The 14,796-nt window shown below is 25.0% G+C and overlaps 4 protein-coding genes across 5 annotated transcripts in view; all 4 read right to left on the reverse strand.

Moving 5' to 3' along the window:
* Window positions 1–1,144: 1,144 nt before the first annotated feature.
* On the reverse strand, window positions 1,145–5,087 carry LOC115244625. The gene is made up of 5 exons (XM_029822426.1): window positions 4,464–5,087; window positions 3,843–3,927; window positions 3,166–3,215; window positions 2,504–2,621; window positions 1,145–2,204 (listed from the first exon to the last, which is right to left on the reverse strand). Exons 1-5 carry the CDS (start codon window positions 4,503–4,505, stop codon window positions 2,122–2,124), a joined length of 378 nt encoding a protein of 125 aa, XP_029678286.1. The 5' UTR covers window positions 4,506–5,087; the 3' UTR covers window positions 1,145–2,121.
* A 403-nt stretch (window positions 5,088–5,490) lies between these two features.
* Window positions 5,491–9,475, reverse strand: LOC115244626. The gene is made up of 5 exons (XM_029822427.1): window positions 9,121–9,475; window positions 8,404–8,488; window positions 7,584–7,633; window positions 7,016–7,121; window positions 5,491–5,755 (listed from the first exon to the last, which is right to left on the reverse strand). Exons 1-5 carry the CDS (start codon window positions 9,160–9,162, stop codon window positions 5,664–5,666), a joined length of 375 nt encoding a protein of 124 aa, XP_029678287.1. The 5' UTR covers window positions 9,163–9,475; the 3' UTR covers window positions 5,491–5,663.
* A 431-nt stretch (window positions 9,476–9,906) lies between these two features.
* On the reverse strand, window positions 9,907–13,499 carry LOC115244623 (general odorant-binding protein 69a-like). Of its 2 annotated transcripts, none has more exons than XM_029822423.1 (6): window positions 12,973–13,499; window positions 12,245–12,326; window positions 11,995–12,083; window positions 11,462–11,573; window positions 11,228–11,295; window positions 9,907–10,114 (listed from the first exon to the last, which is right to left on the reverse strand). In XM_029822423.1, the coding sequence occupies exons 1-6, from the start codon at window positions 13,039–13,041 to the stop codon at window positions 10,097–10,099; spliced, it is 438 nt and encodes a 145-aa protein (XP_029678283.1). In that variant the 5' UTR covers window positions 13,042–13,499; the 3' UTR covers window positions 9,907–10,096. The 2 variants fall into 2 exon arrangements, with proteins under 2 accessions (XP_029678283.1, XP_029678284.1); XM_029822424.1 differs by having other exon boundaries at window positions 12,245–12,345; window positions 12,973–13,042.
* A 124-nt stretch (window positions 13,500–13,623) lies between these two features.
* LOC115244624 (general odorant-binding protein 19a-like) overlaps window positions 13,624–14,796 on the reverse strand; it is a 4,203-nt gene continuing 3,030 nt past the window's right edge. The window contains exons 4-6 of the mRNA XM_029822425.1: window positions 14,723–14,796; window positions 14,516–14,627; window positions 13,624–14,267 (exon numbers count right to left, since the gene is read on the reverse strand). The exon at window positions 14,723–14,796 is cut by the window's right edge and continues 2 nt beyond it. Of these exons, the coding sequence (XP_029678285.1) occupies window positions 14,182–14,267; window positions 14,516–14,627; window positions 14,723–14,796 (272 nt within the window). The 3' untranslated portion in view covers window positions 13,624–14,181. The remainder of the gene's footprint in view (window positions 14,268–14,515; window positions 14,628–14,722) is intronic.

Below are 14,796 nucleotides of genomic sequence, written 5' to 3' on the forward strand. Positions count from 1 at the left end.
TGTCAGAAGAGTGATTCTCTAATCGTTTGAAATAGTATATTTGAGAAGTTAAATATTAAAAAATGTAGCAAAAATGTTGAAAATTGGAAATTCAGGAACCACTAAAGTTGTTCTTTTTTCATAAAAATATTATTTTTACAATATTTTAATTATATCTATTATGAAATTAAGAATAAAGCTAAGATATTTTGATAATATTCTAAAAGAGAAGATTAAGTATCTTATATTTTATTGAGAATAATAGATAGAAGACAGTTACAAGTTAAAAGACAAAGAATCTTTATTTAGAATTCCTAAAAATGCATTAACATAAAATGAAATGAAAATTATTAATGTTTAAAGCACAGAATCTCCCTCTGTGTTGCTATTATAGTAATATTACACAAATGTTACGTAGAATAATAAAAACAAATTTTCTTCGTTTATTAGGATCGACTAGCTTTATAGCTTTATGGCTTTTTATAACTTTGTGGTTTCTCTTGCTTTTTGGATCTTAATACTACGTAATAATAAATAAAATATAAATGCTGAAAATAAATCGATTTCAAGGCATTGAGATATCATATAAATTTTATATTGAGAATATATACGATTTTATATAATTATGATACTTTAACTATGTATTTATATTTACAATTAGAAGATGATATGTGACATAATGTCCTTAATGACGCAATATATACTTTGCATTTTCTATTAATCTTTTTGTAAAAAGATTGTTAAAGTGAGTTTGTTTTTAATATTGGATCGTGCGTTGTTCGGATTAGCAGCGCGTAAGTTTGCTTGATGCTTAATTACTGCATTAGTTTTTGCTCGATTATTTGCAAAATAGCTATCATTATAGTAGATTTCTGTAATTTGAAAAAGATAGTAAATGCATTAACATAAAATGAAATGAAAATTATTAATGTTTAAAGTACAGAATCTCCCTCTGTGTTGCTATTATAGTAATATTACACAAATGTTACGTAGAATAATAAAAACAAATTTTCTTCGTTTATTAGGATCGACTAGCTTTATAGCTTTATGGCTTTTTATAACTTTGTGGTTTCTCTTGCTTTTTGGATCTTAATACTACGTAATAATAAATAAAATATAAATGCTGAAAATAAATCGATTTCAAGGCATTGAGATATCATATAAATTTTATATTGAGAATATATACGATTTTATATAATTATGATACTTTAACTATGTATTTATATTTACAATTAGAAGATGATATGTGACATAATGTCCTTAATGACGCAATATATACTTTGCATTTTCTATTAATCTTTTTGTAAAAAGATTGTTAAAGTGAGTTCGTTTTTAATATTGGATCGTGCGTTGTTCGGATTAGCAGCGCGTAAGTTTGCTTGATGCTTAATTACTGCATTAGTTTTTGCTCGATTATTTGCAAAATAGCTATCATTATAGTAGATTTCTGTAATTTGAAAAAGATAGTGGAACTGACATAAAATTGTTTGCACAGTTATGTGCACAGACGTAAAATTGTATTTTTCTTATATTTTCTCCGAATATATAGTGATGCATATTATGCATAAGTATTTTTTTAATCTTGGATTATTAAATCGATTGAACTATTAGATTGAATTGATACGGGATGTCCACGTTATCGGTATTCAACACTGATGTACTTTATACATGATAATTGTTGCTTGAATATCATGCGATATAGCGAAGTCCTCGCGATTCGTTCTTTCCATAAAAAATACAATTTTTATATTTTAAATTTATTATTTGAATAATAGTTTATTGTGATTAGAAATAGAAGTGGTTTGGAATACGAAATCTATGATAAACAATGCATCTAATTTTTTTCTAACAATAAAAATGCCTTAAACAATATTTTGTAATTATTCCATAAGAAAACGGATTTATATATTTTTTTTTATAAATTATGTAATTAATAAAAACATAAAAGAATGTTTTGACCGTTTGAATTAGTTAAAAAGTTTTTATAAGAAGTTTTTTTTATTTTTAAGCTTGATATGAACATAAGCAACAACATACAATAACGCAAAATGAAAATTTTATTTGAAATGCGAGATTTCCACATAATTGCTATTTTTATAAATATTACATAGTTATATTGATATAGCTTTTCTTCTATGACAGTTAGTCAATCAACCCTACCACTGGTGCTGCGCATTTTATGATTCTCATTGTATTCTCATGGTTGTTATTTTCAGGTACATTTCCTGAAATTGCAGAAACAAAGTTCTATCATGTTTTATCTCACAAGTTATTACAAATGTAATGTATGCTACATTAACACATTAAAAATTATAATATAATAATTAATATGATATATAAAGTAATATATTATATACTTCTCTGTATTTATAAGTTAAATATATGTTTATGTGTATATATGTATACAATATATTAATAATATTAAAATAATTGTAAATATATGAAATGTTTAAATAATAAAAAATAAAAGATAATTGAATAATAACATTATATATATATGATATATATATACAATGTTAATTACCATGATTGAAACAAGACTCCAGTTGGTATCGCGCTTGCCACAATTTGTTCGGATCGGAGATGAGATCCTCTAAATATCTTGAAGTCGCATACTTGTTTAGCATACCCAGCTCGTCGATCTACGACCAATAAGATATATATATAGTCCGATTTACAATAAGTAACTTAATATGATCTATATTTAAACATAAAAAAATGAATGACGTGCACGTAATACGCATTTAAAAAAATTTTGATATTGATTTAACGCAGAAAAATAAAAAAAATGGAAATCTATGATTACACAAAAATTATAAAAATTGTATGTAATTGTATTAAAATGTGCTATTTTCGTGAGACTTGAGAATTAATTTTTCTACATATTTTACTTTAATTATACATATTTTTCTTTAATTATACATATATAGGACAAATAATTTTTTCTTGTTATCCATTACGTCAATCTCTGCGATTGGAACGTGTTATTTAAATGTTAAAGATCTTTAATGATAAAGATCAAACAGGAAATAATGATAATTTTATGCTAATAATTAAGGCTAATAAATTGCATAATTGTTGTTTTTCATTATTTTGAAATTTAACTGCTTTAATTATTATTTAATGTTGATTTGACTTTTTTTTGATTAATTGAAAAATAATTTTCTTATGTATAAATATACATACCAAGCCAAATCGATGCAATATACATTCAAGCACATCAGGACTGGGTTGATCTGCAAAACATATAAGTTATAATAAATAATATATGCATATATTATTTGATACATAATCTGTAACAATTATGTGTTCGTAAATGAAATTTATGTAAATTCGAATACATATTATTCATGTAAATTAACGTTATATCCTTTTCAAAGTACCTTTTTTTTTGCGCTTGTACAGTTATTGCAACAATTGGTTTTTCACAATCAGAAGCACTCTAGAAATTGTTCTATTAAATTAAAATATCATCAGGATATCGATCGAAATCTTTTCCGACACGATAAATATTTGTACTACATTGGAGTAACGGCACACGACATTATTTTTTTTTAGTCTTTCGACATTTACAATAATTAGGAATTAAATGAATTAGTGATTGAGATGGATCACTCTTAGAGGTTTTAAAAACGAGATCAATAGTATATGTAAATTTTAAACACACATATTTCGTGCATTCTATATTTTGATTGTTTAATTTATTTGGTTGATAATTAAAAAACTTTTTAGTCATTTTCATGATTAATTAAAACAATTTTACAACTGAGTAATTTAATTTTTAATCTCATTCAATAGATCCGACACATTTTTTTCATCCGCTTAGCATATGTTAATATTAAATTGTAATATGCAATACTCACTGAGCAAACGCAATTGGTTAGCACAGCTTGCCATCGCCGAATAGAATATCCGTACTTTTTGGACGTCAGTAGTATAGACCATAGCCTAGAAAAAAATGTAAAAGAAAATCAATTAAAGTCCAATATAAAGAAATAATTTTATTTTAAGAAGTAATTAAGTATAATTGCGATTAACGATTAGATTGATTAACGAAAAGATCAAAACGGAAGCGAGATAGTTCTTATTGTTAGTCATATTTGTATTTTATACATAACTCAAATTACAAATGAATATACATAAGTTTGAGAAGAATCTATATAAAAAAGGCTTTAGAAAAAGATAATTGTTTAATAAATATAAGTATTTCAGTTTTTAAAATAATTATTTAACAAATTAATTTATTATATTATAAAATATCAAATCAGAAAAAAATATAAATATTTTTGTGATTTTAAATATTAAATATGGAAAACGAAGAATTATGCAATATTATTACGATAATTAAACATTTATTTAAGACGTTTAATAAATATTATTACGATTTTGTACAATATTTAAGAATGATATAGAAAAATATGGTCTGTTATTGAAATATCTAATTTGAAATATCATGAATATTTTACTCGTTGTTTTTTACTCACGGTAACGGTCAGTACGTATGTGATGAGCACGAAAGTCTTCATCCTGTTATTCTTCGAGTACTTTGAGGTTCACAAATTCGATTTTCGCAAAGGTTTTCTTCCTTACATTGCAGTGTATCGACGTCGCTAACAGTATTTATAAGGATGAGTTAAAAATTGTTGGTCCAATTGTGATGGCCTGATAAAAGAAATACATGTGATTAATGAAAAATTGTTAGTCCGATTGTTAGACTGTTGAAAGGAATACGTGTGATTAGTCGCATGTTTAAGCAGGACATGATGATAATAAATGTGGTGATATGCACGTTCGATAATGATGTAATCAAATCCAGTTACAGATACATGTAATAACGCGCTGCATTAGCTAGCACAAAAATGCGCAATCGACTACAATTACATTAATGCCATTGTGATTGTATGCAACATTTTTTATTGTATTAAATGTATATGTATATACTTCGAAGTATCATGGATATTTTCGTTATTAAATTAAAGTAGGTCACGAAACTGGGCGTAATAAAATATAATGTTTATGAATCAAGATAAAGTATGATCCAAGTACTTTCTCGAGAAAAAGGTTGAAAGGAGAATGAAGAGTGGAGATGTATTATAATGCATTATATATTGCTTAATTAATATGTATTTGATGTATTTCTGATAATTTCAATCGATTTCGGAATTCAATGGCAAATGTAGCAAATACGCATTGTATATTTTGCTGCAACGCTTCTCTAGTAATTTCGATAAGATAACCCTAAATTGTTCCTAGAATTATTCATTTATCATAAAATTGTTTCTAAAATTATTCAAACACGCTAAAGAAGCGAGAAAAATATTGAAAAAAGGCAAACTGTAAAAATGAGATATTTGTGAATTCTAGAAAGATGTAAGAAAATGTTAGAAATTATCTTATTGTTACAAGAAATTTTATAAGTGCTTTAAAATTGTGGAATAATTTGATAAATAGTTATATTAAAACGAGTGTATGTATTGAAAGTTTGGTGCTGTAAAATAATATTGGGGAGCGTAAAATGAGAACTTTTTATTTAAAGCAGTATTTTCCCATAACTATTATTTTTCTATATATATTAGATATAGCTGCATATACACATTATATAATTATTATAGCTATTTTATATACGGATATATTTTTTTCTATGATAATTTGTATGACAGTTTCTTCTGTTTGAACTAGTTTGTTTAGTATTTTGTAAGTATTGATAGCTTCAATAGTATGCATTGTATTCCTACAAGGGTTTTCTTATCGTTGCTTTCTTCACCTCGTGTCTCCGCTATTAAAAAAAAATGTCCGTTAATATCTTACATATTAACGTATAATTTTAATATATATCACATTAGCACATTAAAGATTTAATATAATAATATGTGTAAATATATGTGATGCAAATGATTACATTAAATCTTTAAATATCTTTAATTTATATATATATATATATATATATATATATATATATATATATATATACATATATATATATATATATATATATATATATATATATATATATATATATATATATATATATATATATATATATATATATATATATATATATATATATATATATATATATATATATATATATATATATATATATATATATATATATATATATATATATATATAAATTAAAGATATTTAAAGATTTAATGTAATCATTTGCATCACATATATTTACACATATTATTATATTAAATCTTTAATGTGCTAATGTGATATATATTAAAATTATACGTTAATATGTAAGATATTAACGGACATTTTTTTTTAATAGCGGAGACACGAGGTGAAGAAAGCAACGATAAGAAAACCCTTGTAGGAATACAATGCATACTATTGAAGCTATCAATACTTACAAAATACTAAACAAACTAGTTCAAACAGAAGAAACTGTCATACAAATTATCATAGAAAAAAATATATCCGTATATAAAATAGCTATAATAATTATATAATGTGTATATGCAGCTATATCTAATATATATAGAAAAATAATAGTTATGGGAAAATACTGCTTTAAATAAAAAGTTCTCATTTTACGCTCCCCAATATTATTTTACAGCATATATATATATATATATACACATATATATACATATATATACATATATATACGTATGTATGTATGTGTGTATAATATTAAAATAGTTATAAATATATCAAATGTTTAAATCATAATAAGATAAATAATAAAATAATTGAATTATAATATTATGTATATGTATATGAAGAATTTTGTAAAGATATTTATATATAGGATGAATCTCTCTCACTAAAGATGTTACAGGCTAATATTTCTGAAACTGAAGAAGATATGAAATCCTTATTTTCTAGCGACTGTAACTGCAGTGCGAAGTTCCATTCTTACGTCGAATGTCCGCTTTGATACCAAACAGTCGCAGGAAAATAACAATTTCATATCTTGTTTAGTTTCAAAAATATTAGCCTGTAACTCCTTTAGTGATTCACCCTGTCCATAGATAAAGAATATGAAAATTAAAATAAAATATGTGTATATATCTGATATTACCGTAATCAATACAAGAGGCAATTTGCTGTAACTGTTGTTGATTGGGAGAGATATTACCGAAATATCTTAAAATCTCATCCTTTTTCAGCATACCTTGTTCGTCGATCTAGAATCAATATATATGTATAGTGCGATCTATAATAAATAATTTAATACTAATATTTAAAATCTATAATGTAAAACTTAATATCTATTTTTCAGAGAAACACATTAAAAAAAATAATATTTGATTATTTAAAATCACACAAAACATTTAAGATGTATGTATTAAAATGCACTATTCTCTGGATTTGAGTATTAATTTTCCTTTAATTATTTCAAGGAAGAAACAATTTTTTCTTATTACCTCTTACATTAAATGTAATCTCTACGATTGGAACGTGTTATTTAAATTTTATTAATATTTTGCTAATGATTAAAACAGGCTAATGCTTAATAATTTTTATAATTACTATTTTTTATTATTTTAAGAATCGATAGTCTTATATATAGCTGTCATTTAATATTGATTTGATAATTCTTATGATTAATTCGGAATTAATTTTTCTATGCATATAAATATACATACCAAGGAATTTTTTTCAAACATACACTTGATCACGTGGACATTGAGTTCTTCTAAAAAACACAAAATCATATAAATCACATAGATGTGATAATATGCGATTTAATACATAATCTGACGATTAAGAGTTTTTTGTAATAACTACTCATTACATAAATGAGGAATATATTAGACTAATGTTTTAGGTAAATATGAGTTTACCTAAGTAGAATCTGAAACATAATTGGTATTTTCTATGGTGTTTAATCTAATTTCTAGAACTATACTGATATAATTTCTTCTTTAAATATTTCAATATATCAATTTTTTACGTTTTTAAAATATTATTAAGAAATAACAGGCACATTCTTATCTCATTTCTATTGTCTAATCTATTATCACGATAGGAAAAAATATTTGTGAACTTAATCTTCGGACAACGCAATAAAATATTTTAAAATATAGAAAGTAATTTTGTGATTACTACATAAAAAATAAAGTTTATCTTTAGAATGAATAATACATACATTTTTTGTTTAGTTCTACCTAACATGAATACATATCTTGATGAAATAATGAACGTCACATTAATTTTTATCTTTCATTTTTTAATAGACTGGGGAGAAAAATTTGTTTTTTTTTAGATAAGTTCTGTTTTGAATAAAACGCAACTCTGGATTTAAACAGAAAAATAATTAAAACTTTATTTTAGAAGTCTTTATAATTAATTGAAACGATTTTGAAACTATGAATTCGATTTCCAATCTTATTCGCGATAGATGCGATAAATATTTCGTATCCGCTAAGCATATGTTATTATTTGATCGTAATATTTTACACTTACGGGGCAAATTTAATTCGGCGGCACATGTTATGAGATCTTGGCCGAAGTTCTGTCCTGTTTCGACGTCATCAGCATAGATCATAGCCTTGGAAGAAAATATAAAGAAAAATTAATTTAATTTCTAGTATAAAAATAAGTAAATTTATTTTGAGAAATAGTTAAATAGAATTGTGTTATATTAATAGATTTAATGTTGCATAATACTTTCGATAACAATATTGCTATCAGAATCGTCATTCACGAATTGATTTAGGAAATTAAAATAGAAGCGAGATATTTTTCGGCCGTATACGAATTTTATATATAGTCCAAATTATAAAAAAATATATATAAGTTTGAGAAGAATTTATATAATATAAAAGAACGTTTTAAAAAAAGATAGTTTTTTGTGATAAAAATATACATATATTTTTAGTCTCTAAAATAATTAATACTTAACAAATTAGCTTTTTAATTAAATATATTATATTATAAAATATATATTGAATTCAAAAAAAAAATTAAATATAAAAAATATTTAACATCTTTCAAATACTAAAAAAAATAAACAATCATGAAAAATTATACTTGTTAAATACATCTGTTAAAGACGATTTTTTATCAAATATTATTATGATTTTATTCAATATTTAAAAATGACGTAGAAGTACACTTTATTGTTTAAATATCCGATTGTTATTGAAATATGAATGTTTTATTGATTGACTTTTTACTCACAGCAATGGTCAGTACACACGCGACGAGCACGAAAATCTTCATTCTGCTAATCTTTGAATATTCTGAGAAACTCACTTAATTTTATCTTTTCTCACGACAGACGTTTTTCCTTGCAGTGCGATGTGTCCACGTAGTGAGCGGTATTTATAGCTTAGATTGTGAAACCAATACGATAAAGATCGTTTATAAGAGAATAGATTACGAGTCCCCCATAAAGTCTTGTTAGCCCAATTGTAATATTATCGGACTGTCTTTAAATTTGCTGACGACTCACCAAGAACGAGCAAGAGCGAGTAAAGACGACCTAACACCAAAAAGTTTTGAAACTTCCTCGCTAGAAAAAACAAGCCTTGAGATTTCGACGCATTCGCTCAAGTGGTGGGAGAATATAGGAAAATACTTATTCGAGGAGAATGTTTTTTTGACCTTTACCATATCATGAGAGAGAAATACGTATGATTAGTCGTATGTTTAAACAGAAACAGACGATAATTGATGTGGCAATGCATGTTCGATAATGATCAACAGTCAAGTTCAGATTATTTTTATAACATTGCATGCTGCACGTACGCACAATCGGCTGCATTAATAGTGTTCAATGTGTTTGTATTTAAGTGAGCTTTTTCATCTTATTGAAATCTATATATACTTTGAAATATCATATTTGAATATTTCTGTTACTGAATTAAACTGCACGTACTAAAGTATAATGTCTGAATTAAGTATAAAATATGATTTTAAATATTTTCTCGAGAAACGGTTGAAAAGTATATAAAAAATGAATACATATTATGACGCAAGATTTATTTAATTAATATACATTGGATACATTTGGAATAATTTCTTTCGATTTTGGAAGTTTTTCAATATGCAATGCATACTCTGCTGTAATGGAGTCCTCCTGTTACTTTGACTAGCTGAGCCAAAATTGTTTCCAGAATTATCCAAATGCGCTGGAGAATCGAGAGAGATATCATCACGGGAAAAGGATGAGCTGTAAAAACGAATTTTTTGAGCATTCTAAAAAGAGATTTAAAAAAATTTTACTTTACACGGATATGTTGTATATTTGATTCTGAAAGAAGAATTTTATATTTTTATATATAAATCCTAAATATACAAGTAAGAATAATTTTCATATAATATTAATTTATAAGATGCAGACAGGATATTTTTTCGTATATTGTGTGGCAATTTTCTTTAATTTTTATACTAAAAAAGATAAATCAAAACACAAAGTCAAAATTTAAAAAGTTTGAACTGAGCTCTGTCGTAAATATAATGATAATACATAAACACATATTGTTATCTCATTAAAATATCGATGTATACCAGACTACCGTGAATATTTGTTAGCTAATAACAAGGGTTTTTGAATTTAAATGATGTATTGAATGGTGTAATGGAGTATAATGAACAATTAATGAGATTGATGACGTCTACAATACCATTATGTTATAATGGTTAACGCGGCAAACTTATTAATTGTTTATTATATTGCCATTAATCTATTTAATTCTATTTAAGAAATTGACTTTAATTTGATTTATTATTAAAAAATTTGATTAGACATTTGATTATGCATTAGCGCGTGTTTCATATTATATATATAGTATATGCATATTAATTACTATTAGCAAAGTTTAAGAAACCATCGCGCACAAAATATACAGTGCTTCTTTTCATTCTTCAGTAAAAAGCGCCTTTTTATGGTGATTGTAAAGTTCAGTTTAAACCATTAAATTTAAGTTTCATTGCTTAGACGTGCTTCATTTTTTTTAAATTAAAAAATAATAGGAAATGATTCTTTCTTCTAGGAGATATATTATATATAAAAAGAAAATAAAATAAAGTTTTTATACTGTTTTATACTTAAAAATTTTATTTGAAGGTTAAAAGAAGATTTTCTTTCCTATTTAAAAAGATGTTTCTCATACGTATTTAATCTCAAGAAAAGAGATTTTCGTATAAATCGTAAATGAAATAAAAATTTATAATAAAAATTTTTTTCGTATCTCATTTTTTCTTGCTTAATATTTAGAATCGCTATCTTTATCATGTTGTTATGAAAAGATATATGCAATGATTATCTAATTGTAAATATTACCGAATTAGAATCGTAGAAGCACTTAACCGTTTCGTATGCTAATTCACATCCATCTATCGACTTCGACACTGTAAATAAAAAAAATAGCAACATTAGATACATTATGAGAGAACTTATTGATATTTAAGACATTTTAAAATATAGTTGCATTTATTTAAAAATATTTTATATAAATAATTTTGTGCGTGTATGTATGTATGTGTGTGTATGTGTGTATGCGAGTGTTCTGCTTACTGATCGGTTGACAATGTTTTATTGCGTTCTCAACAGGACTCGCAAGATCTTCATTTAACATGAACTGCACGATATTGTGAAGTGCCTTCTCTATTATCTGGTCATTTTTCATCTGGAAATAAAACAAACATAAATTATATTCCTCTAGATCTCTCGAATTATTTTTAAGATCGTCAATGAATAAATCACGCCGAGTAACAAATTATTTCTTTTCCTGGAAGCACAGATTCTAATTATCTACAGGTTTTTTTCTTTGTGCGTAAAAGAATTTTTTTTTTTTTTATTAAAATTGATCATAAGCTTGTCTAGCATAAAATTCAAAATTGTTTGAATTTGAACTGGTATAAATGATTTTATTGGTTTAGAGAAACAAATATCGATATTTTTGTATTTTTTAAAACAGTTATAAAATCATTCTTGTTGTAAATATGTCTTGTCTTAGTATTCTTTTTTTAGTTAATCGATTTAAAAACAAGGTTATTAAGAATACGATAAAAAGATTGTTAAGAATAAAATATTGAAATTTTACTTACGACTTTTGTCATCAATAGTAAGCACTTGTAATAACACTGCAGTTTCCGGTCGGGTACAAAATTACCGTTGTTTGCATCATCAATCATTTCTATGCACGAATACATATTGAAGTTTTATTATACATTACTACAATTTCATATTCATTTTATATTTTTATTATTTTTTTTAATCTGCATCTGTTTTATAATATAGACACACATATATGGAATATAGACACACATAAAATTAGTTCCTTTTATTGATACATACTTGGATTGACGCTAACCCTTTCGATGCAGACCTCTCTCACTGGCAGCAGAGCTATTTTAATTTCGTCTAAGGACATTCTTTTCTATGTAAATGAAAATGGCCTAATGATAATCGGAAAGATACGAAACATCTTAATATCTAAATTAGTTTCTAAATTGAATAAAAAAATGCATTAATAAATCTATTTTCTTATTTTTTATACAAAATAATCTAAAAATGGCGACATAAAATTTTATTAATATTTAGTTATATCCATATATATTTTTTTAAAACTTTTTTTCTAATTGCTGGAATAAATTCAACATTGTTTAAAAGAGTGATTCTTTAAACATTTTGGATAATATATGTGGGAAATTATATATCAAAAAAAAAAAAAAAAAAAAAAAAAAAAAAAAAAATAAAAATTGAGAAAGAAAGTGCTTTAATTTGTTTCATGAATAAAACATTATTTTTTTTATATTCTCATCTTTTAGAGATATAATTGAAAAAAAATTTTATATTAAATTTTTAATGTTGCTTTCCGATTATTGTTTGAATTGTGTAGATTGTACAAATAAAAACAACGCAATATATATTTATTTTTGATGTTGTGTGTGAAAAATATTAATAATTTGTAATATTAAGTATAATAATATATAATATATTGTGAATATAATTTTTTAAATTCTTCTAGCTTATTCACTCTGGTGCAATTATGCATATTTCTCTTAAAATTTTATAAAACTTACACTCTCGGTATTCTGCAAATTTGCTATTAGCACGAATGAGATGAAAAAGCTCACACCAACACCTTTCATCTTTACAATTATTCGTTATTTCTAATTTTGTTAATTTGTCGGATTTTTTTTTACCGCGATATGAATCTTGGATGGATCCGAAACTGGATTAAACTTTTGCAAATCGCGTGCAAAATATATTCGTCCACTTTTATATACGGAAATGAAATGAAAACCTAGGGGGAGAACCCTCAATTTGAAGATTTCTTAAGGTGGCATATCTTAATACGTCTAAATTGCTGTGTTGGTTGACATAATTAGCGATATTAACGCTAATAGTGAAACCCGGAGTCTTATTATCATTTCCAAAGGTCAGATGATCATAACATTGTGCAAGTGCCATTGATGCCAGTCTTGGGATTATGCATTCGGGATAATGCAAGGTACATAAGGAAATAAATTTCCGAGATTCTCAGAAAAACATAAAGATTAGATTTTCTTAGAAATTACGTGTTTACATTTGAGATTAATTACAGATTTTTTAGCAGTTATAACATTCATTTTTTATCTTCTATTTTAATTGTCTATTATTTGTAATTATTATTTTTTTTACAATAATTGAAATTTTTTACAATAATTGATTTTTTCGCTCAACGTTTTGTATGCATTCCAAGTTTTATTCTTATAGTTAAATATTTAGTAATTATTAATTGTTGATAAGTGCGTGTGTATGTATATGTATATAATTTGATATTTTATATTGATTAAAATTTTTGTATATTTATTACAATTTTTGGGAAAAGTAGGGGAAAGTTTCTGAAAATTGCATGTATTCTTGCAGAGTAAAGTCGTTTGTTTCGAAAATTATTATTTTAAACAAAGATATATTGATATTGTGCAACTATTTATGTCGTTTTTAAAGCGCTTTTGACCAACAGAAAATTTTAACAGCTACTTCACATGTTACTTGATAAACTACTTGTTAATTATAATAATGCATAAACGCATATATAATATTATATAATTTTTTTCTAAGATACAATTTTAATATTACGCCTTGTCGTAATCTATTTGTTCATATATGATTACATAAATCTTATAATTTTTTATATTGTATATTTTTCTTAACTTTTATGTTTACGTATCGCTAAAAACACAATCACAATTTTTCGTTTTATGTAATCACATTATTTTTCCAAAATTATCTGCATCCGATTTCGATTAAGGGAAGAAGAAGTGATCCTTATCTGTTTCATAGCTACACTTCACAAACTGGTAAGTTGTTTCGCAATCATCGCTAGCAGGAGCTGTAAGAAAAAAAAACAATTCATAAAGAACTCTTAACTTTTTTTAAAATCATTTGTGTCAATCAACTTAAGACACTTAAATCAATTTGTAATCATTTGAGATTAATAGAATGTTCGAATTTTCAAATTAATTTTTATATCAAAATTAAAAGAACAACATAAATTGATTTTGTAATTATCTCGTGAATGCGCTCATATCTTTTTATTAAAACTTTGTGTTGATTCCTGTTTTACAAAAATATACTTACGACGTGCAGCGCACACAGTTGTAACTGCTTTCAGAGGCGTTGCCATTTCGACAGGCATCATTATATCCAGCTGTTTAAGCATCATGCCTTCATCTATGCGTCCACTCTTCCACTTGATTGTAAGAAAAAGTATATTTATGTGAGCAATTCTCTTTTGATAATGTTAGATTAAATTATAATAAATATAATGATACTTTTATTCCTTACAGTTCGCATCGATTTCATTATACAAAGTGTGTAGCACTTTAATGATTGATCGTCATCTGGAAATTGACCTGTTT

Source organism: Formica exsecta, unplaced genomic scaffold (assembly GCF_003651465.1).
Source record: "Formica exsecta isolate Colony F162 unplaced genomic scaffold, ASM365146v1 scaffold826, whole genome shotgun sequence".
NCBI lineage: Eukaryota > Metazoa > Arthropoda > Insecta > Hymenoptera > Formicidae > Formica > Formica exsecta.

Excerpts from the sequence above, each read along its gene's own strand:
- LOC115244625 (XM_029822426.1), bottom strand. The coding sequence starts at position 4,505 with ATGAAGACTTTCGTGCTCATCACATACGTACTGACCGTTACC. Across the intron at positions 3,928-4,463 it reads CATACGTACTGACCGTTACC|GCTATGGTCTATACTACTGA; the intron begins GTGAGTAAAAAA and ends ATTTTTTTCTAG. Across the intron at positions 2,622-3,165 it reads TATTGCATCGATTTGGCTTG|ATCGACGAGCTGGGTATGCT; the intron begins GTATGTATATTT and ends TATTGGTCGTAG.
- LOC115244626 (XM_029822427.1), bottom strand. The coding sequence starts at position 9,162 with ATGAAGATTTTCGTGCTCGTCGCGTGTGTACTGACCATTGCT. Across the intron at positions 8,489-9,120 it reads CGTGTGTACTGACCATTGCT|GCTATGATCTATGCTGATGA; the intron begins GTGAGTAAAAAG and ends TTTTCTTCCAAG. Across the intron at positions 7,122-7,583 it reads TGTTTGAAAAAAATTCCTTG|ATCGACGAACAAGGTATGCT; the intron begins GTATGTATATTT and ends TATTGATTCTAG.
- LOC115244623 (XM_029822423.1), bottom strand. The coding sequence starts at position 13,041 with ATGAAAGGTGTTGGTGTGAGCTTTTTCATCTCATTCGTGCTAATAGCA. Across the intron at positions 12,084-12,244 it reads AAGGGTTAGCGTCAATCCAA|AAATGATTGATGATGCAAAC; the intron begins GTATGTATCAAT and ends ATTCGTGCATAG. Across the intron at positions 11,296-11,461 it reads AAAACATTGTCAACCGATCA|TGTCGAAGTCGATAGATGGA; the intron begins GTAAGCAGAACA and ends TTTTATTTACAG.